This window comes from Pithys albifrons, chromosome 1, assembly GCF_047495875.1.
Source record: "Pithys albifrons albifrons isolate INPA30051 chromosome 1, PitAlb_v1, whole genome shotgun sequence".
NCBI classification, from domain to species: domain Eukaryota; kingdom Metazoa; phylum Chordata; class Aves; order Passeriformes; family Thamnophilidae; genus Pithys; species Pithys albifrons.
Window position 1 is genome coordinate 85,613,034 of NC_092458.1, and position 22,019 is coordinate 85,635,052.

At 43.8% G+C, this 22,019-nt stretch overlaps 1 protein-coding gene across 2 annotated transcripts; it reads right to left on the reverse strand.

The window, feature by feature from the left end:
- Positions 1-6,562: 6,562 nt before the first annotated feature.
- TCAF2 (TRPM8 channel associated factor 2) lies at positions 6,563-21,883 on the reverse strand. Of its 2 annotated transcripts, none has more exons than XM_071557788.1 (8): positions 21,655-21,883; positions 20,217-20,846; positions 16,960-17,930; positions 15,163-15,257; positions 13,991-14,204; positions 12,152-12,391; positions 10,021-10,358; positions 6,563-8,166 (listed from the first exon to the last, which is right to left on the reverse strand). In XM_071557788.1, exons 2-8 carry the CDS (start codon positions 20,831-20,833, stop codon positions 7,921-7,923), a joined length of 2,721 nt encoding a protein of 906 aa, XP_071413889.1. In that variant the 5' UTR covers positions 20,834-20,846; positions 21,655-21,883; the 3' UTR covers positions 6,563-7,920. The 2 variants fall into 2 exon arrangements, with proteins under 2 accessions (XP_071413889.1, XP_071413881.1); XM_071557780.1 differs by having other exon boundaries at positions 20,217-20,850; positions 21,655-21,882.
- Between the last annotated feature and the right edge of the window lie 136 nt (positions 21,884-22,019).

Sequence of the window (22,019 nt, forward strand, 5' to 3'; positions counted from 1 at the left end):
AGGCAAAGGACAAAAATGTTTCATTGTGAAATCCTGTGTCAGAGTCCTGAGTGGAATAAAAGTCCTTAATGGCCTTGAGCAGCCTCACCCAGGCATTCCACCTACCCCTTCTGTGGATGGCCCCAGGCATCACATTTCAGTTCAGCCCTAGGCCATCAGTCCCTGCCTGAGTATGTTGAGGGTATGCCTGTCTCCAGCTCTGTCATAGCCATGCCTGTGTCTGGCCACAGACCCGGTGGATCTAAACCCTGATCCATGGCCTGACTTTCTTACTTGATTTCAGATGTTTGTCATCACAATGGGCCTGCCTGGTAATCACTGGACTATGTCTGACCTTGGTCACTGTCACTGGACCTGACCCTGACCTGAGGATTGATTTCCTTGCTTGACCTCAGACCTGTCTCATCCCTGAAGACTTGTCTAGCAATCCAAAGACACTGCTGAGCAGGGATGTTGTGCCAGATCTGCCCTGCTTGTCTCACCCAGGTGTTGTGGGATGGCCACCAGCTGGTAAGGCTCTGTCCTGCTGGCTGTGTTACTGCAGCTTGTTCCTGGCCACCTGACCCTCAGGGAACAGTCAGCATCCACTGTGCCCTGGCAATGTCTATTGCACCAGAAAGCAAAACATGAACTGGGATTTATTTTAATTTTTTAAATGTTTGTGAAGGCAGATTCTTATCAGGGGTTTTAGTAAAGCAGCCCTTAACTATTTGTCATGGATGCTAAAAGAAAAAGGGAAAAAAATTCTTGCTTGAATTTCCCCCCTTACCACCATGGAAGGGGGAAGGGAGGGGCTGTTATTTTGCCCCCTTGCAGTAAGCAGGGTCATCTTCAAACAGATCAGGCTTCTCAGAGCCCTGTCTGACCTGATCTTGAATATTTCCAGGGGTGAAGCATCTACTACTGCTCTGGGCAACCTGTGCCAACATTTACACTTGAGCCAGTCCCACTTGGCCAACTGCAGCTACACCATGTGAGTTAAGCTGCTAGTGCTGTGGATTATTTGACAGAGTGACAGCCTGGGCAGCTGATGAATTTATCAATTCAAGTGGTAGAAGACACCTCTAGTGCTGCAGTCAAGTAGAGCTGAAAGTACCTGCCAATTCTACTGAGAAAAAACGCAATACTTGAATAAAGACTGATTGAAAATAATGCTAAGGCTTGGCCTTTTGGAGCCTTCTGACCACCCATAACAAACTTCAGTTCCACTGGCCTAGTGAATGTTTTGAAACAGCATGTTTCTTAAATGATACATAGAAAAATGCTGTTTGCAATAAGCGCTTACCCCTATCACTGCCCTCACTTCCCCACTGATGTAATGGCTATGCCTGCTAACATCACAGTCTTATTGTACAACAGGTTGCTTGTGTGTCTGTTACATGTCTTAACTTAAGTAAGTTTCAAAATCTCATTTGTCTTGCCTAAAACAACTAGCTGTGTTTCCCTTCTTTCTGTTGCAATTAGCACAAACTGATTCCCAGTAATAAGGCCAACACGACACAGAACACCACATGTCATTTGGTGGCCAGCCTGTCTCCCTTAATTGAGTTTTACCCTGGGAGGGGGTCAAATTTGCAGAATATGTTATTTTTGCAAACAAGCTCTAAAAATTCACAGGAGATTCTTGCTCTCTCCAGCAATCTTCTTGAATATGGTGCAATTAATCTGCTGATATGAGGATCTGCATGGTCTTGTGACGATGTTACTGCCTTGTGTATTACGAGTATTCACCACAGACAAAGACAAAATGTCCCAGTTACTATATTTGCCATGAGATATGTGGACATCTGCCACTAGGCTTTGTGGCCTTGGAAAAGTTGCTGGAATGGCTGCTGGCTTGGCTATTGCATTCATCATCTTGTTCCAGATGGAAAGCAGACTCTCTGGGTTGTCCATGTGGTCTACATCAGCAACTGGTACTGTTAGGATGATGTTCTTGTCAGCCCAGTGGGGCCGGTGCTGACAAATGGTTGACTATCAGGCAGAAATGTCAGTTTCCCCTAATTCAGCACTCAGGTGAAAAATAGCCAATTTTAAAAGTTTTAAGTTTGAAGAAAGAGAAGAATCACCATGGCTAAAACTTTTTGCATAGCCTCAGAAATAATAAAATAATCTAGATGTATCAGTGTTTTACTGACTCATGGGAAGATCCTGGGTTCTGTCAAGGGGTCCAGTCCTCTTTGGTGGTCCCATGTCCGTTGCTGCTGCAAGGAGTTGATTATACTCAGTTTTTAATATCAAGATTCTTTAAAGGTGTCTCAGACATGCTTATACTGGAAACTTGGAAAGATATTAATTCTTAAATGAAAGTCCAATCAATATACTTTCAGTACTGAGAAATGCAAAGTTTTATGCAAAGACATTCCTGGAACATTACATATTTTGACATTTTCTAAATACATGACCATAAAAAAAACCTAAAACCAAAAACCAAACCAGGAAAATATGGCAAGGCATAAATACAGAACTGATTCTTTACTGCCCTGCTATAGTTAGGGTTTGGGACCATTTACCAAGTCCAAAGAAGGGAGCCTGCACAGCTTCTTTGATTGTGACTGATACTTGGCCTAATGTGCCTCCTTTGGCACTATGATATATTGGAGGCCACACCACAGACTAGAGACTTCCATGGTCATTTTTTCCAACTTTCAACTTTCACGTCAGCTCTGCAGAATAGCTGAGGTCATTAGTGTGACAGCAAGGAACAACAGTCACCAAAAGGTGCTGCAACTTGGACAGGCTTGGGTAGCTCCACTCCAAAGTTTGGAGCTACCACAGGCAAGAAGACACTCCTGTTTCAGCAGGGAAAGGCAACAGTGTACTTCCCTAAAGAATATTACTGTTCACCTCGGCACAGACATCAATCAGAACAAAGTAGCTTGAAAAGATTCAAGGACAGACTTAAGCCCTATGAAGAAGAAAATGGAAATTCTGGATCAGTTGTCAGTGAAAATAGGTTTCTCTTTCTACAGCTCTGTTCGAAAGGAGGGATTTCACTGGGTTTGAAGAAATTGTGAAGCTGGTTGGTCCCAGTTTTAGATTCCTTACTTCCCATCACAGCTACCATGGCTGTGCTGATCTAACAAGATAGCATCAAGGTGAAAAGCAGAACTTATCTTGATATGAAACTAGTGAGAAGAAGCTGAGGAAGAGGATAATGTCCCCATTTATGATAATTCACCTGCTTTACATGTACTCTCTGAAACACTGTAATGCCCACACAGGCCAGCCATCAGTGGCTGAAGACACATAACTCCCTTCTTCCTAGTCTAGTTCAGCCAGTTCATCCCAAGCTTGTCCTTATTGTCCCCAAAAAGCCAACTCAACCTGCTATGTGGATCCCAACTTGCTGTGATAGTACTGTTTAAAAAATTCCCTCTGCTGTAGTGTTTATCCCTAAAATTACACAGCATTTAGTTTCAGAGTCAAGATACAAGCCTCATAGTGTGGGTGTTCATATGTTGAGATGAGAAAGGCAATAAAACTTGAAAGAAAAGAGCTTAGAAGCCTTGAAATGAGGCAGCATGATAGCAGAAGACAGCAAGGTGGGGCAAGTAATATATTTTTATAGTGGGCAGAAATATCTATTAGTCTCCTCCACATAGAGAGCATTCAACCTTATTATTTCTCATCCTATTCACTATCAATATAGGGATTATTCTTTTAATCTTGAAAGCAGCAATATAGGTATTTTTCTTTTTTGACTTTTGCCTTCTCTAACGGAATGGAGGAAGGCACAGAGAAGGTATGAGACCAACATGAGATGGTCTTACCAGAGCAGATGAAAGTCAGAGGTGTGTCCATTACAGCTGCAGTGGTCAGTCATTTTTTAGGACAGAAATGAGAGTATCACTTGAGAAATGTAGAAAGAGGTTTATGATAGGAGAAACTTTGGGAGAAATTGCTTGTGATTCATGTCTAAGTAAGACCAAGATGAACCTCAAAGAAATGGGAATGGAATCAAGGAAAGTTCTGATTGTAATGAGAAACAAAGTCAAATAAATGTTCACGTCCAGATCAGCTGCAGAAGTAGAAGCAGCAAAATGTAGAGTGGCTGTACTTCTGCACCATCTATGGACTTGGATTTACAGACACAGCCATGTACTTCGGATAGGAGAAACCAGCAGGAGGATGCTTCAAGCTGGAATTTGCTCTGACATGCAAAATCATCTGTTATGGTTTAAGCCACCTGTCACCAGGTCTTTTATACTATATATGCAGCATTGTCAGGGTCAAGCATTTCCTCTCAGACCACAGAGTTTTGGTAGGTGCCTGACTTATTCTTGTACCCTTCCACAGCACAATGACAACCATGCTTCTCCCCTCTGAAGCTGCTGCTATTTGACACAACCTTGACCCTCTCTTCTCTGTGAACATTCTGGGACACTTCAAAGCACAGCTTAAAATATACATAGAATATACATCTCAGTTGACTGAGGTCTAAAAGTTCCTTCCTCTCTTCTACAATATTAACATGAGAATGTCCTTCTGTCCTTCCACACTGTTTCTTCACTGAGCATTTTAATCCATTGTGCAGTTTGCAACATTAGTTGTTTTAGGTGCTGTGGTAATTGCAGGGAGCTCTGTTTCAAAAAAATTATGGGGTGTGTGTGGAAAATGCTTCTTTACAAAGTAGCTTAAGATTAATCTCTTGGCTACACTGTAGTTTTTATGGGATAATTTCCTCTGTTTCACACTCACATATGTTTATTTATTTCAAACCATGAGACATTCAGACACATTAATTAATCCCAAACTGGTCATGGGATTGCTTTTGGACTGGTCTAATCCTTGAAGTTAGGAGCTTGATCCCAGTTTAGTACATCCCACACATACTTTTTTTCATTCTGTAGAAGCAGCAGCAGCTTATGGATGATTCTGCACCTGGCCTTGTATTTTCCCATTTAAGAAATAGCAGTAGCTCTGCACTCCAGCTCTGTAGGATTCAGGTACATTGTTGAACCCTTACCATGAGTTGGACCACATTCAATTTTGCCTCGTGTTATTACCAGCATTCCCTCAAGCAGAATTATTAATTTCATAAAATACTGCACTAAAAGAAACTATATTTCTCCCCAAAATAGAGCTATTCCTGTATTCCTGAAGAGCTTTATATGGGGAATACAGTGGCTCATTGAAACTTCAGTTTGCTCACATAGCTTGTGCTCTCCACAGTTTCATCTGACTGTCCAAAATCTCTGTATCTGCAACAGCTTCTTTTTTTTTCTTGTGTAGCCTTAGGCTATCAACTACTAAATCCCTTGGCAATTTTTTTGTTTGACTCCTTCTATTCCCATAAAATTCCCTGGGCCCCTAGCACCTCACTGCTCTGCAATGGAAATTCCACTTATGCTCTGCTCTGGCAGTAACCAGCTCATATTTCAAATGTCACTTTCAGTCTTTCATCCTCTCCAACCATTATTCCCCATTCTCACATACATTCAGCTTTCCTATTATTATTAGCACCATTTCACCACACAAGACTGAGAGGGAAAAGTCTCCAAGTGCCCAAGACAGGTGCACGTAGCACTGAACACCCGAGGAAAGTGGTCAGAAAATCATATATGTGACTGCCATATGCAGTGCAGAGTTCACTTCCTTTCATGCTGAGGTGGTGGTTCACCTAATCCACCTCAGAAGCAGGCAAAGCCTCTGCACTCTCTTAGGGGATGAATTGCCCTAAAGGGAGCCTTAGGCGAGCAGCTCACATTGAGATGGCCGATACTTGGAGGCCAAACCAAGGCAGATGAATCCCACTTTATCTGTTCCTGGTTTGTGGATTACTTCCTAAAGTTGTTGCCAGAGAATAAAAGGCTGAAGTAATCAATACAATTAGCAAAAATTTCTCTAGTAGTCCAACTAAATTTTGAGAAACAAAATTAGTAGAGCCAGTTATTAAATCAGCAGCTCCTTCAATACCACTGAGTTCTTTACTAGTAACAGAGGAAAAGCCATATTTGAAAACAATTTGCTGCTAGCCAGAAAGCTTATACAAGAGTAGTTAATAGAATTGTCCTTGAAGAGGTATTGTGCCTCAGTGTGTTTCTCCAAGTGCCTTGACAAGTCTGATATCACCCTTAGACTGATAATAAAAGCCTTCATCAAATCTCTGTTGGGCTTCCAGCTCTCTACTAGCAGGAGGGATTATATAGCAACAGCAACTTTCCATTAAAAGCAAACTGACTGTAAAAATGAAGCCACTGAGTCTATCTGAAAACATCACCACTGAACCCACTCATTTTTAGTTTATCACAGCATGAAAATCTGCTGCTTCTGGTTTTATTTTTGCTAAGGTCCATGTGGCCTCCTAATCTAATTTACTTTTTTTCCACTTCAGCTCCTGCTCAGGTCAGTCTCAGATGTGTAGTAGGATTTTCCCAGACTGAATTGTTCTGTAACTGCTGCTTGAACTACAATTTCACAGAAATTATTCAATGTTTCCTGTGTGTCGTGGTTTAACATGAGCTGGCAACTAAGTACCACATAGCCACTTGCTCACTGTCTTACCTTGGAGCAGGTTATGGGGTGGGATGGAGAGGAGAATCAAAAAAAAAGGTGAATGTCATGGGTTAAGAACAGTTTAATAACTGCAAGTAACATATAACAATAATAATGATGATAATAACAACAACAATATTTGCAATCAAAGGCTGAGAAAGAGACACAGAGAAGAATAAAGCTCAAGAAACCTGAGTGGTGCACAGTACAGTCGCTCACCACCTGCTTGCCAATGCCCAGCCTGTCCCCAAGCACTGATCAGTGGCACCTAGCCAGCTCCCCTCAGTTTATACACTGATCTGATAACAGATTTGATAATACTTTGATACATTTTGTACATTTTTTAAGTGGACATAAGCCAAACCTTTAAATCATAAACTCATTAGGGGTGAAATCTGCTTCTGTAGGCAGGGTCAGGTCTAAATCTTTATACCATGTAAGTTTTTTACTGAATCTCTGAACCAGTACTGAAACATTGTTAAACCATGATTAGCCACTGCATTAATCTTATTGGGAGATCAGCTCACACTAGTAGTGAATAATAATGGAAAAACGTTTGAAAGACAAAGCAAAATATTAGGCTGATGAATCATTGGGAAATCAGAACCACATCTAAGTCAACAAAAATAAAATGAAAAGCTATTGTAACAAGCCTTTGGGTAATTTCTATTCTAGTCTTTTTTTACTGTCTGTCTTCATGAACTGTTGCCTTCCTTCCCTCTGCTCTCTCATGCTGTCAGCCTGCATTTTAACCTGTGATGAATTAAACCATTACTGAGTACTATCAAGTCACACCCCCCTATCTCCATTGGCATGTATCTCATTGTCAAGCTGTGGTTAAGTGTAACAGCTACAAGTTATAATTGACTTATTCGCTAGGAAAAAACCTCCAGAATTTCAGTATCAGATATATATTTTATAACCTGTATATATGCATTACAAGGTCTCTTTCATGATAGTAGGTGTGGAAGTTCTGCATAATTAAGGGAATTAAAAATTAGGGATTTTAGGGGAACAAAAACAATAGTGAAAATCTCATGTCACTGAGATTGTAACTGAAGAATACAACATTGTGGAGGCTACTATTTGCTTTAAAGATCCATATTCTCTTGATACAGTCCTCGAGACTGTTCCAGTTACTGCTCCACCCTGAAAACTTCCCTTTCATCAGAAAAAGGTTCTGTAGGAACTATATTATTATATTCGTCCTGAGATGAAGAACCCAGAACAAAGCTCACTGATTATTTAACCCTTCAGAAGATAGCTGAGATGGTTGCTGATCTGCAGACAAGTTCCTGTTGAATTTCTGTTGGGTTTGGCCTCCACTGGTATCACTAGAAAGAAGAAAGGAAAAAGGAAGAAAGAAAGGAGAAAAAGGTAGGCCATAGCTACTGCAAGAATCAAGATGTAGATAGTTTTCCTTTATGGTTTATAGGATCTCATCGGGTCCTCTTCCCAGCTGGGTAAAGACGACAGTTCCACAGAGAGCTCTTTCTTGATAGGCCATCCCCAGGCTGTGAAGAATGGAGCCAAATTCTTATTAACCTGCTGAGAAAACTTCCGTGCCCACAAGTTCATCTTAGAAGCATTGTCTTTTGGGATGGTGGACATTTTCTGGTAGTCAGAGAAGAGGTGGGTGAAGGGATCCCAACCAAACCCTTCCTGCAACTGATGAAGAAGAAAATAGTGTAAAAACAATTAAGTTATCGTTTCACTGGCATTATACTGTGTTACAAACAATAGAAGATTCCATATTTTCCTGCAGTGTCTCTTAGAATTAATGTAAATTTATATGAAAGCTTCCAACTTTCAGGCTTCAGAACATAACCAGAGTACAGAAAAATACCTTCCCATTACAGTGGCCTCCCAAAACAGAGATGAAAGATGCATTGGGAGCAGCCAGAAATGTCAACAACAAGCTGCTGCTTTGGAGAGAGGAAAGTTTCTTGTGCAATGAAAAAGCATTAGAGAGGACACTGAGAGGATACCTAGAAAGGAGTACAGGAGAACAGGGAGTATCAAGAAAACTGGAAGGAGAGATTGTGAGCAGGGCACGCTTTGGCTGGGAATAAGAACAAAGGGGATTCATACAGAAAAGCTGCTGTTGCAGAATTGTAATTGTTGTTTCATGTCACATTTATTCCAGCAGTCCTGTTAGTAATGAGACAGGAGATGGAAGATCCCAGCCTCTAAGTGTGGATGAGGCAGGGGGACACTGGCTAAACTGCCAAGGTATTGTGGGAAAATTTCCCCCTTTGAAACTGCTTCACTCTGTATAACTATTTTGACGTTTGTTGCACCAGAAAAAAACAAAGGTTTACTCTTCAGGTTGATAATTCAGGTGCTTCTCTGGGATGTGGAAAAATCAGGATTGATACCTAAATATTTGGTGCTCATATAAAATGTGAGAGCTCTCAGACAAGGGGGCTGAGAGATACTGACCTCACAACAGTCAGTATTTTTATCCATCACAATGGACATCTGCTTTACAGTCCCCAGTTAAAATCAGGCTGAGTGCTCTATCCATTAGACTATTAGTTGCTAAGAGGATTAAGGGAAAGGAGGAAATCTCTCTTGCATGCTTCCCCAGAGAATGCCCTTTAATTTAGGACAGCGTTCAAGTTCTACAGTCATAAAATCATAGAATTATAGTGTCACCTGGGTTGGAAGAGACCTCTGAGAACATTAATTTCAAGCCTTGATCCAACACAACTGTTATTACTAGATCGTGGTACTAAGTGGTGCCACATCCAGTCTCATCTTAAAAACCTCCAGGAATGGCAAATCTACCACCTCTCTGGGCAGGCCATTCCAATGTCTGATTACTCTTTCTGTAAAGAATTTCTCTCTAATATCCAACCTAAATCTTCCCTGGCAGAACTTAAGCCTCTTGTTCTACTGCTGGTTGCCTGGGAGAAGAGACCAACCTCCACCTGGCTACAACCCCCTTTTAGGTAGTCTCATGTTTTAGCTCTCTTTGGAGCTCAACCCATTGTCTTCCTACCTGATGGACTACACTGGCTCCACTCAGTGCACTGGCTGATATGAACTCCCTGCTCTTTGCATGCTTTTTAAAAAGGAACCTGGCCATGTCACTCACCAGGTTACTGCTCAAAACCTGGCTCTTCTAGACACTTTACAATGTCAAGAGCTTTTTTACCAACTAGCCCAGTGTTCCACAGGACATCTGCAGTAGATTAAAGAACGGTGTCCAAGTTTGATCACTCTTTTCCTATGCCATATAACAACCAACAGTTCCTGTTTCACTTCTAGGGAGTAAGATTAGTATATTGCACTAAGCTATGTCCCTGAGTGGCTAAGACCAAGTCTGTCAAGGGAAGGTTTCAGGAGACACCAGCATTGAACACTCTGCCTATATACCTCCTTTATGCTTTCTGAGTCCAAGATGAACTCAGAAGAGCAAACACAAGCCTTGACAGCTACAAGTCACCAGTCTGCAGAAAACTCTCTGACACAGGCTTCACTGACTTCACTAAGAACACACACACTTTTCCCAGTTACCTGCAGGTATGTCTCCAGAGCAGTCCACACGTTCCAGTCTTTTAATTGAGCCCCTTTCCTCAGATACTGTTTTATCCTTTCCTTCCGACACTGTGACTTAAGGGCCTGATGGGCCTGATGCCTGGGAATCCCCAGCACTTCCTCATGAACATAGACAGACCAGAGGTTGCATGTGGCCTCTGTGGTATGAGGGGGAAACTCCCATTCTTGCTTCTGTTGATTGTGTCCCAGCTCATGGATAGGACCCCAAAGACCAGTAGTTTTCATATGCTTCACATCTAACATCTCCTTCACTGAATCTAGGTGGCCCATGATGGGGTAGCCAGCATGCATCCAGCCTGCAGGAAAGACAGGTACCAATACATGTCACTGATTGCTCACCTCAGTGCCTCTCAGACATAAATGACTCTTTTCTTCTTTATGTCTTAGTGACTTTCCTTTATTTCACAAACCACAGTGTATTACCATGAATGACCAGTTTTTCTCTTTGTGAGATAAGGAAAAACATCAAGTTTCACCATAACAAGTAGACAAATAAGCAGTGTAAAGGTAGGACTACCAGTTAAGCACAGTTTCAGCTGCTTTTCCTCTTTACACATAAACATACACTTATGGTTGGACTGAGGTTGAGATTTTAGGATGAGGGGAAAGGCCTGACCATTGCCCAGAATACTCGTAAACTGAACACTGTTGATGCTGACACAACCATGTGATCCAGCAGTCTTCTATGTAGAGTATGGGTACTGCAGATCTGCACTCCAGTAATCAGTGGTGTGGATGAGACACATAGAAAACACAGTTTGTCCTGCAAAGCTTGTCGTACTTAAGCCTGGTCTTAACCTTGCAGGATAGCTGTTCTATAAACAACTTCCCACCATGTTGCTAAGTAAGAATCTTGCACTGCAAGGGATTTTACTTATGTTTCCTTCATGTCTTCATCCCTAACTGGTCCTCCTTCTTGAAAATTCCCAAAACTTCATACAGAGTCATGCCCCTAAACACGAACACCTGTTGTAACAGGGGATAAGCAGCCCTTTACACTCATTACACTGGGTGCCTACACAGCTGACTTTGAACGTGCAGTTTGCAGACAACCCAGGTTGGAGAACAGGAATGGCAATTCCCTTCCTGCAGAAACCTGAATGTTGAGCTTCCTCTTTTTTTAACAAGAGGGATGCATGCATTTAGCAACCACTGGCACTCAAGAAGTTCTAGTCCAGAATGTGAATGAAACCATTTAGTCCACTCAAACCAGAAAGGAATTTTAAGTTTGTAGACTATGATCTTTTTAACTGTCATTACCTCAGGACAGCAGAACTTAACACTCCCAAGATGTGCCATAAATTCTTTCCATGTGGCTTAGAAAAGGGTTAGAACATCAGGGTTCATGCCAAGCCCTTGTCTCTTTGTGGGATGATAAATTTAACCAGTATATTTTGAAAAACAACTGAACAATCTTTTTATTACAAAGTTCCACATTTACCATATAATTTGACTCTAGAACAAAAGCACTCAGTTCTCAACTGGAAAAGCTGGAGTGGGGGAGCATCAGCTGCAAAAATACACACTCATGGGCTTTGACAACAATTCCAGTTCTACTCCTCCATTGCCGTTCTCTCAGGCACACATTTTTGGGCTAAGCTTTGCCCACAGTAACATTTGTAGGGCTACTCCAGCAAGTAGGTACACAAAGGCTTAAAAATTGTCACTGAACACATAAAAACGATCCTGTGGCTGAGGCAGAGAAAAAATAGAAATCAGGTCACTGTCTCCCAGCTGTACTGGCCCTGCAATACATTCAGGAGGGAGAATGAGTAACTCCATGTGAACTAAAGCCACTTCAGTCAGCAGCTCTGCATTTTAACACACCAGACAGAAGAACAGCTGAGGAGACAACACCACTTTTGAGAGCAGGGAGTCATCTGAAAAGGTCAGCATGTTTTTCAAGCCCTGTCTTACCACAGTTCCATCCTGATGGAGTAGCTCACAATTATGCAGGGGTTCCAGTCATTTAACACCTCACATATGTTCCCTGACTGCTTTTAGCAAAATGACCTTGAAGGAACAGACACTGCTGCTAGAGGCCACTTGCCTCCCAGCCCTTAAGAAGGTCATATGGCAATGGACCTACCACAGGAGATCTGGACATCTGTTACAATCCTCTCTGGCCTTGGGAATTTTGTTGGTATGGCTGCCAATTTGCTTATTGCCACCATGATCTCATTCCACAGGGTCAGCAGCGGCCGTGGGTTCTCCATGTGGCGGATGCTGTCAGAGGGCACTGTCAGGATGAGATTCTCAATAGCCAGCTCTGACCAGGGAGCAGGGTAGTGCCGGATACAGGCCTTCCACTGGCTTTCACAGGTCTCCCCTACATCAACAACACACAAGAGAGGTTAAGAGCAGCTCTGACTTTTGAGCACACTCATAGAGGTCAAACTTGGAGAAGGAGATCATGGTCATGAAATGTTAATGGAAAACAGTTTGTAGTAGTTGCATGACTGGGGCTGGTGGCTGTTAAATAACCCATCCTCATTCTGTGCTTGGGAAGTCTCCCCAGGCTCTCAATGGACAGGAAGCAGAAAGACAAGGACTGGCATGTAACAGAGTAGAATGGCAAGAACAGATCCCTGTTTTTCATCAGAGAACAAGAAGCATTAAGTGTCTCATTTCTTCTTCTCCAGCAGAGAATTGCTGTTTTACAGAACAACCGTGGTTCTGTTCAGCCTGAGGAAGGAGAAGTTGCATCCAGGAAGAGAAGAGAACTGTTGGAAACACAGGAAATTCAGCAGAGGTTTATTGTAGGGACTAGAGGTGGCCCTATGGGGGCACCGTAAAGCAGGCAGAGCACAAGAGATGCTCTGTTGTGGCAGAGATCAGTCTTCCTCTCTCCAACACAACCATTCCATCAGAAATGACAACTCAGCCTGCAAGAAATCCTGATATGGTCAAAATCTGCTCATTTTGTGAAAGTTCTTTCACCTACCTCCAGCCACGCAACAGGCTCAGAGTGACTCAGTGACTTACCTAGAAGCATAGATTCATAGAATTGTAGAATAGTTTGGGCCCAAGAGGCCTTAAAGGCCATCTAGTCCAATCCCCTCGCTATAAGCAGGAATATCTTCAACTAGATCAGGTTGCTCAGGGCCTTCCCCAGTCTCACTTTGAATGTTTCCAGGGGTAGAGCATCCATCACCTCTGTGGACCACCTGTTTCAGTGTTCCACTGTTCTCACTGTAAAATATTTCTTCCTTATATCTAGTCTGAATTGGTCCTCTTTTAGTTTAAAATGATTACCCCTTGCCTAATTGCAACAAACCTTGCTAAAAAGTATGTCCCTATCTCTCTTAAAGGCCCACTTTAAAGGCCACAATAAAGTCTCCCAGGAGCCCTCTCTTCTCCAGGCTGAACAATCCAAACTCCCTCAGCCTTTCCTCATAGGAGAGGTGCTTCAGCCCTTCAGTAATCTTCATGGCCCTCCTCTAGACCCACTCCAACAGGTCCGTGTCTTTCCAATTTTGAGAGAAGGATGTTGTGGGGGACCATGTCAACAGCCTTAGAGAAGTCCAGATAAACATCGGTAGCCCTTTCCTTGTCCACTGATGTAGTCACTCCATCACAGAAGGCACTAGGTTGATCAGACAGGACTTGTCCTTGTTGAAGCTGTGCTTGCTGTCCTGAATCACCTCCCTGTTCTCCATATGCCTTAGCATAGCATCTAGGAAGATCTGTTCCACGATCTTCGCAGGCACAGAGCTGAGGCTGACAGTTCCTGGGGGCCACCTATCTACCATTTTTAAAAGTGGGTGAAAAAATGGGAATCCCAGAGGACAATATTGTAAGGAAATTAAATCTGGATATTCCTATACCGAAGCATTTCTAAAACAGGACCATCTTTACTTTCAATCACAGGGATGGCAGCATCTGTGAGCAGCCCTAAGGAAAAAAACACCAAGGTAAGCAAACCTACCAAGCTTGAAGAAAGGAGCTCTGACTGCCCCTTCCACTGTGATGGGCACATTCCCGAGGACACTCTTTGCTGGTACTATGATGTAAATCAGGCCACCCCAGAGGCAGGAAACAGACTGCTTCTGGCAGGCAACGTCGCAGGTCCGTATTACCATCGGTGCCCGTTTCAGCTCTTTGGCATGAGAGAGGTCATCCGAGTGACAGCCAACCTGCACCTGCCAAACAGAAGTGTAGGAACAGCTGGTCACATGTGTCCAAGTGTGACCTGGCAGACTGACCTCAACACCCTGAGCTTTCTGCTGCAGCGCTGTCCCTGTAGACCACGCACACAGAAGCAGCCTTCTGACTCCAGCCTAATTCAAGCTTTCAGCCTGTGATGACCAGAAGCAATAAATACAATGAAAAGAGTTGATGAAGTTCAGTGCTATCCCAGTCTCAGACAGTTACAGCTATACTCCCATTATTACTGGCTCAACTGCATCTTTTACCAGCAGGTCAGGGTACTGCACTACTCTGTACTTGCACTGATCATTCCTTCACCTTTCACCAAAGTCACATCCTGTAACACAGGAGTTGGAGAGATGTGATCACAGCTGACTTCTTTCATTGTGCCTCTTCCTTGGACTTCTTGCAGGAAAACAAACAGCATGTGGCTGCAGGATCAGACAGATCACTTGAGTTAACTTTGCATTTCAGCTTCAGGGAGGTCACCTTAAATAATATTCAAGCAGGTTAACATTTACCTGTGTCAGATTTTGCGGACAACAGGATCCCAAATAACAATGTATATCTGATCTGGATACATGTACATGAGCACTAGTGACAGCACTGTCGAAATAATTTACGAGAAGTCTGAAGAGACGGAATCAAGTTTGGTGCAGAGAAGTGTCCAGTTCTCTTTGCACAGTAACAGCAAAACCACAGCTGCCCTGAGGCAGCAGCCACACTCAATTATCCCTCCAGCACACAAAAGCAGGAGGAACGCAAAAGAGAGTGAGGATACAAGGTGAAAAAAATAATGACAAAGCATGGGAAGTGCCACAGGGTGGCAGCAGCAGGAAAGGACTGAAAAGGTACCAAAAACCGTTGGGGAGAAAACCCTTCGCGCTATTTTTGGGCGCTCACGTGACAAATACACAGGTGTAAACAAAAGCCAAACTAGAGAGAGTTTACCTTCAGACCAGCACCAACCACTGGGCAAGGACATGTTATAACTGCTGTGTGCCCTTCAGGGAGGTAGAGTCCTGTACTCCTCCAGGCTGTCTTACCTAAGAGGCAAGAGAACACAGTCCTGAACAGTAAGGTGCTTCTATGTCCTGACTGTTACAGATTCTGGAGATTTCAAGTTGCAACAGGGGAATAATTTTCCATCCCTTACTTTTCCCTTGCTCTACACTCACAGAACCATCTTGCATTTTACCCAACCTGTCATAAATACAGTTTCAAAAGCAATGGGGTAGCAGCATGAACAAGAACATTGCACCATTAATAAGCAAGCCCATACAAATTTGAACTTCTGGAAATGCCAAGCTTGAATGCATTTACTAGTATTTTTTAAATATAATAAATAATAATAATAATAAGGAACACAAAACTCCTCCCCCACTCAGATCTTCCCACCCTAAAGCCCCCCTAAGAGATGCCAACTATGGTGGCATTAAACATCATTGAAGTTGAAATGGTCATAAAATATTTCCCAAATAACAGACGGACACTCCCCAGTTTTGATATTAAGTTTACTTAGGCCTGTTTCAATACAAACACCAAAGTCCTAAAAAGAGTTAAATTGTCAAAAAGTACCCAAATTACAACCTTTCCTGTCATTCAAGAAAGCAAGACCAGTTTTGTCAAGCAAAACCCAATCCACAGAAAAATGCAAATTAGACTATATGACAGTGTTTTACCAGTTCATTTCAGTTTTGCTGAATTTGCACCGAAGGCAGTTTTGAAATGGTGTTCAGGGTTTGGTAGCATTTCTTTCTTTTGTTTTTATGTGAAATGACACAAATACTGAATATTTCTGGCCAAATAAAATAGTGTTCAAGCCAATCCATTCAGTTCAGCCAACCCTAACATTTTCCCCTTTTGTCCTGACTCATTAGTGCTAAAACCAATGAGCAGTTATTCCACAACTTTTCTCTTTGCATAGCCTCTGCACTCAGTGTTACTCCAGAACAGTCTCCTTTACCTCATTAGAACAGTTTGGAAGCAACTCTTCTAAATCACATTCTAATACTAATAAAAAAAAAGTAAGAAAAATCAAGTTTAATCTGTCCAGGGGATAAAACCTGACTAATGGAATTAGCCTCGAGTATAAACATATCAGTTGTGAGCAGGAATCTCAGCAAACTTTCAGAGATACAAGGCCTAAGCTTAGACAAATCATTCATGATGTAATTACCAAGTATCTTTGCTTCAGTGGTGGTGTCAGCCCAAGAAGTTCTCACCACACTTCCAGCCTCTTGTTTTCACCCCCCAAACCAGATCTTCACTGCACTGACTGTGCTGATGCAACAAGATGTGAGACTGTGCTACAACTCAGGCTGAAATTTTCTAGGTAACTCCTCTCTCTTTGTAGGATAGCTCCATAGGTGGCTGTATCAGCACAACTATGGCACCAGCAACCTGCAGTGTAGAGCATAGGGCTTCTCAAAGAATCTTTCCTGCCAAAGCCATTGACTGTGAGTACCCTGAGGTACCACTTGTTAGGTGGTTCTTCTCCCTCAAGTGCCTGTGCACCAAGAGTGAGGAAGCAGGACTTTCACAGGGTGTTTCAGAGTGCTGAAATCAGGGCTGGTCACAAAACAAGCCTGTCTGCCACTACACAGAGGTCAGCCTCCTCTCCAGCCCACAGTGAAATTGCACATCTATGCCTATGTTCAGACATACACAGACAGATGTGCACTGAGGCAGCACACCACACTGACCCCAGCAAGAGGATGCAAGAGGAAGGGTGATAACACTGCTCACCTGGGTTTGTGCCATCAATTTCCACAGTGATGGGAAGGGCACAGATCTCGGCAACAGGTTTCTGCACCAAGGCTGCACTGTCTGTCGTGGTGAGCGACAGCTCCGTTGCCATGCACAGAAGGAATGCCTCTTTGGAGTTGCTCTTGACAGGGCAGTGCCTGCTGACCTGGGGGATCCCACGTCTCTGAAGCACTTTGGTCAGGATGCGGTGGAGCGAGGCATACGCTGGGCAGTCATGGGCTGGGATGTGCAGAAAGGCAGTGCAGTCCTGCGCTAGAGTGTGCAGCCAGTCCTTCAGGGGCGCCGTGAGCTCCTCACAACTGTGCACCTGCGTGCTGAAGAGCAGCAGTGCCCTGCGGAAGTGGTAGTGCTCCCCAGCACCCACGGGTCGGTACTTGGCCGCCCGGCCGCTCTGCCCTAGGATACTCAGCCCAAAGCGGTTCAGGATTTTGTTGCCGGGATATTCTGCCACAGCAGCTTTGCCACAGTTCTTGGAAGCCCAGTGCCAGGCCTGTCCTCCCATCAACAGGCCACCTCCCTCTGCCACAAAAGCGTGAATCCTTTCTGCATCTCTGCTGCTGTAAGAAGAGCAGCAGTACACGCTGAGGTCACCTGTCAGCTGCGACACCTGCGATGTCACCCCTTCCTGAGAGAGGAGGCTGAACAGTTTCTTCACGCTGGGATCCACACCCACCAGTCCCTTTCTCCCAGCATCCAACCAACAGACAGCATTAAGTAGGAATTTGGCCAGCTTTGGGGAGAACAGGTGGCTCTCGTGGGTTGCCACCACAATGCGGCCTCGGCCGTAGCGTGCCGCAGCCAAGAGGCAGTGGTGTGAGTTGTCCAGGCAGAGTGGGAAGGAGAGCACACCATGCACCAGCAAGGTGGAGGGTGTGCCCCCCGTTATCAAATCCAGCTCCGACACACCACGCAGAAGAAATTCAGCATCAAGGCTGAGGTTGGCCTGGTGCCTGCAGAACCAAGACAAGCCCAGGTTATCCCCCATCCTTGGCTCAAAAGCCAACCTCATCCATCCTTGCCTCTTCTTCCTTCCCCATCCTAGTATAACACGTTGTCAGTACTTTCATTAAAAAAAATTCAGCAATATCTCTTTTTTTCCCCTTTTAAACCCTCAGTTTTTACAGCCAAACAAATCTGTAAGAAACCCAGTACTCATTTAGAAAAAGAATAGGTAAAAGGAAGTTTCTATATCTCTGATTTTGAAGAGCCAGTTAAAAATCTAAATACATTGTAGAAACTCAAAAATCAGACCCTTCATATTTTTAAATTGCAGGTTTAAACTGCAAATGATGTGGGAAGTCGAAAATCTCCCATAACACAAACTTTCTCCATTTGCGCCACCCTAGTCTTTATCAACTAAACAAGCCCAAAAGATTTCTCTGTGCCTTTTCCCAGCCTCTGCCCTTGGTGAGAACTGAAAAAAGGACAGCTGGGACAGATGAGCTAGATGGATTGGCAGACACACAGCTAGACAAAGAATGAGTGACTAGACATTGAATTAGAGCCCTAACACATAGACCTCACATTACCTCACATTGTTGGTCTCCACAATATAAAGAGATTAGGCTGAGCAAGGCCCTCTTATCTCTGCTATTTCCATATAACTACCTTATGTCACTGTGGAGATAGAAATGCAGAATGACTCTCATTTGCCTTGTGTGCACTTTCTCCTGAGTCTGTCAAATATAGTTTTACCCCAACACCTGTAAAGTATCTGTTGTTAAATGGCCATTGTAGCCAACTTAAGAATAAATGATGTGGGCCTTCTGCACAGTCATATCACAGGAATTAAATCTGCAGCCCTCCTTTGGTTACTGCTTCACTGAGACCCTTTGTCACACGGAATATGTGCCCTGGCATATGTCACAGCACCTGCCTCAGACTTCAGGCTGATTCTCTGCACACAAAGCTGGCAGCAAGGCATGAATGCTCAGAGCTGTTGTGTTACATGGAAATTAGAAATCCAAATTTCTCTGTGGCTCTGGATTGAATCAAAACACCACAAAAGCAACATATACAAGGTATATTTCACCCTTAGTTGCCATATAAAGTCCTGTTAATTGCACTGTGATTTTTCTCTGCTGAATTCTCCACCCCTCTACATCTTCTGTGCACTGTGCACAAAGCAGTGGGAACATGCCTGTACAATGCAGGTAAGAACAAGAATCAACCAGCAAATTTTAATAAAAACTTTATTTGTTAGCTATGTTCTAAGGACCTCACTGAATTCAAAGGGTGAGATTTCTACTACCTTTAATGGCAAATAAATTGAGCATCCAGAAAATACCAAATCAAATGGTTTGAAAACATTAGAAATTTAGTACTATATATCCACAAGAAAAAGGCTGTGAAGGAAAGACTCGCAGGGAATTTTATTGCAATTGTGGCTTTCACTACGGTGCAATGAAGCTGACACACAGCAGAAGCACAGCAGCATTTATCCTCCTTGGAGAACCTGCTGCACCTTGTGTAACTGAGCAGGAAGTGGCAGGAGGCACAGCCTGGCACAGTCACTGGCAAAGGGAGGAAGATGGCAGAGCAATGCCCAGGACCTCAGTGCCTGGTCAGCTGTGTGATATGATTCATAACAGCCCTGATTTTTACACCTGATGCTCCAGGACCCAAAGGGCCAGGCTTGAATTCCAAATAAACCCAGTGAGCACTGAGATTTCCTGTCCTCAGCCTGTGTCAGAACTGAGGAGGGAGATGGCACCCAGACTGCCTCCTCAGCTCTGGGATGGTCCCAGGCTCTCAGTGCAGAAGCTGAATTCCTACAAGTAACAAGCTAAACAGGTTTAGCCAGAGTCTGGCCCAGAGGGCTGGCCTGGTTCTTCATCTCCAACCTGGTTTTCAGCTGTGGGAAGATCATCCTGAATGTACACAAGTGGGGAGAGGGAAAGGCGTTCCTCCTCCTATCACTGCTCTGCTGTGTGTTGCACTTAGGTACACTTAATCAGGCAGAATGCTCTAAAAGGTAGCTCCCGTCATTTCCTTCTGCTTGAACGAATTCCCTGGGCCTGGCCCAGCTGCCCTGGAAGCAGTGGAAAACCCCATTCTTTCCAGTTGCAAAGAGTGGGAAAGTCCCCTTTAAACTGGAACATGCAAGTTGCATCCCATCCTGGCTATTAAAGAACCAACATTCACCATCATCATCACCTTTCACCTCACAAATCCGTAAACAATTCACCTGCAAAGTCTGATGAGTTGTTTAAATACAGAGCAATTCAGATACTCACGGGACAACTAATGGGATCTTGGGAATTTTCTTGGCAACTTTGAAGACGCCTTTTTCCACAGTGTTTCCTGTGAAGTACACACCTGCCACGCTGGTCACCTGATTTCCAGGGAATTCAAACAGCACCTTCTCCTTGCCATGTTGACTAGCCCAGTGCCAGGCTTGGCCACCAATGAGCAGCCCTCCACCCTCTTTCACAAAGCCAACCAGGTCTTCTGCCTGTGAGCTGTCATAGGCATGCACACAGTACACCCCCAGAGAGGGGATGAGCTCTGCTCCTGTCTGTACTTTGGTGCCAGCCCCTAGCAGCACCTGGGAGAGGGAATCCAACCTTGGATGAACCCCAACCACGGCCTCAGGGCAAGGCTTGAGCCACTCCACAGCATTTTTGAGGAACTGGGAAAACTTGGAGTCCTTCAAAATTCCTTCATGGGAAACAATCACCATCCGGCCCTTCCCATACTGCGAAACAGCAATCAGAACCTGCTTCGTAGCACTCAGGAGCACAGGGTAGGCATCCTCTCCAACAAGTAGCAGCTCACAAGGAACAAAACTGCCAGTGAAGTCCCATGGCCCAACACCATCCACTAACAGCTCATAGGTGGCAGAGGGTTTCATCTTCAGGAAGGTCCTGTCTGGTGGAGAGAAGACCAACAGCCTTTACAGCATGGCTCAGTAATAAGGTACAGCTCTAACAACCCTGTGGAGTGATTTAGTTGTCTAGTAGGAACTCCAAACAAACAGGAGTCAGCTTTGTGGACACAACTGTTTCAGGGATTTGATAGTTTTTTTGTTTGCTCATTTGGCTTTTTTATCACAGTATTTACCATTTAGATATAAGTGACAAGTATATCAAGAAGATAGAGGCAAAGAAAATTACTGTTTCAACAAATTCTGCTATGCACTATGGAGGAAAACAGGGAAATAAAAGTATTCATTTTTCCATTAACAATTTATTTGGAGAGGGAGAGTGCCAGAGGTTGCAGGAAGTCTACTAGGAATTTGCTTGGTAGAGATGATTCACATGGAAACAGCCATAAAATGAAGACTGTATCAACACAAAACACAGCATAATTCAAACATGCAGTTCACATTTTAGCTCCTAATTGCATATGTACAGGGCTACACATAGTTGCTGGAACATGCTATTCCAAAGTTGTACTTTTCTAGTCCCACTTAGGCACTATAAGCCCTTGCTTCATATTAAAAGGTGCTGGGAGGGGGGAGGGGCGTCAGCGCAAATGATGGAGACAACCAGCTCCCCTGGAATAACTCAGTTTAAGTCACACAGTACTGAGGAGAGCAGGTCTGGGCACAGGAGATTCATGCCCTAGTTCCCTGATCCAAACTGCTTTGCGATCTCAAGAAAGTGATTTCCCCTTTCCATAGCTTTGTTTCATCTCTTTTCCCATTTTCAAAGTAAGGAGAGTGGTACTGACCTTGATTTCCAAGCCCTTTGCGGTCTCTGGGTGCCACGTACTCTATTAAGCCTTCCTCAGTTTGAAATTTTGGCTTAGCTTTTCCCTGAGTTTGTCTTTTGTTGAGCTGGAGCAGCTATGACTGTGCAAATAGGAAGGCTTTGAGTCAGGGAGTACAGCCCAGTCCCACCCAGTTTCCTCATTCCGGAATCAGAAGAGTGACTTGGAGCTCAACCCCTAAGGCAAGGAAAGATGCTACTCCGAGGGGGCGTGGCCCTTTCCCCGGCAGCATCCTGTGCCAACACTAATCTTCACATGCATTTCATATTTGGCTACCCTGAAAGTAAATCTGTGTCATGCAAACAGGAAAATGGCAAGCCCTGGGT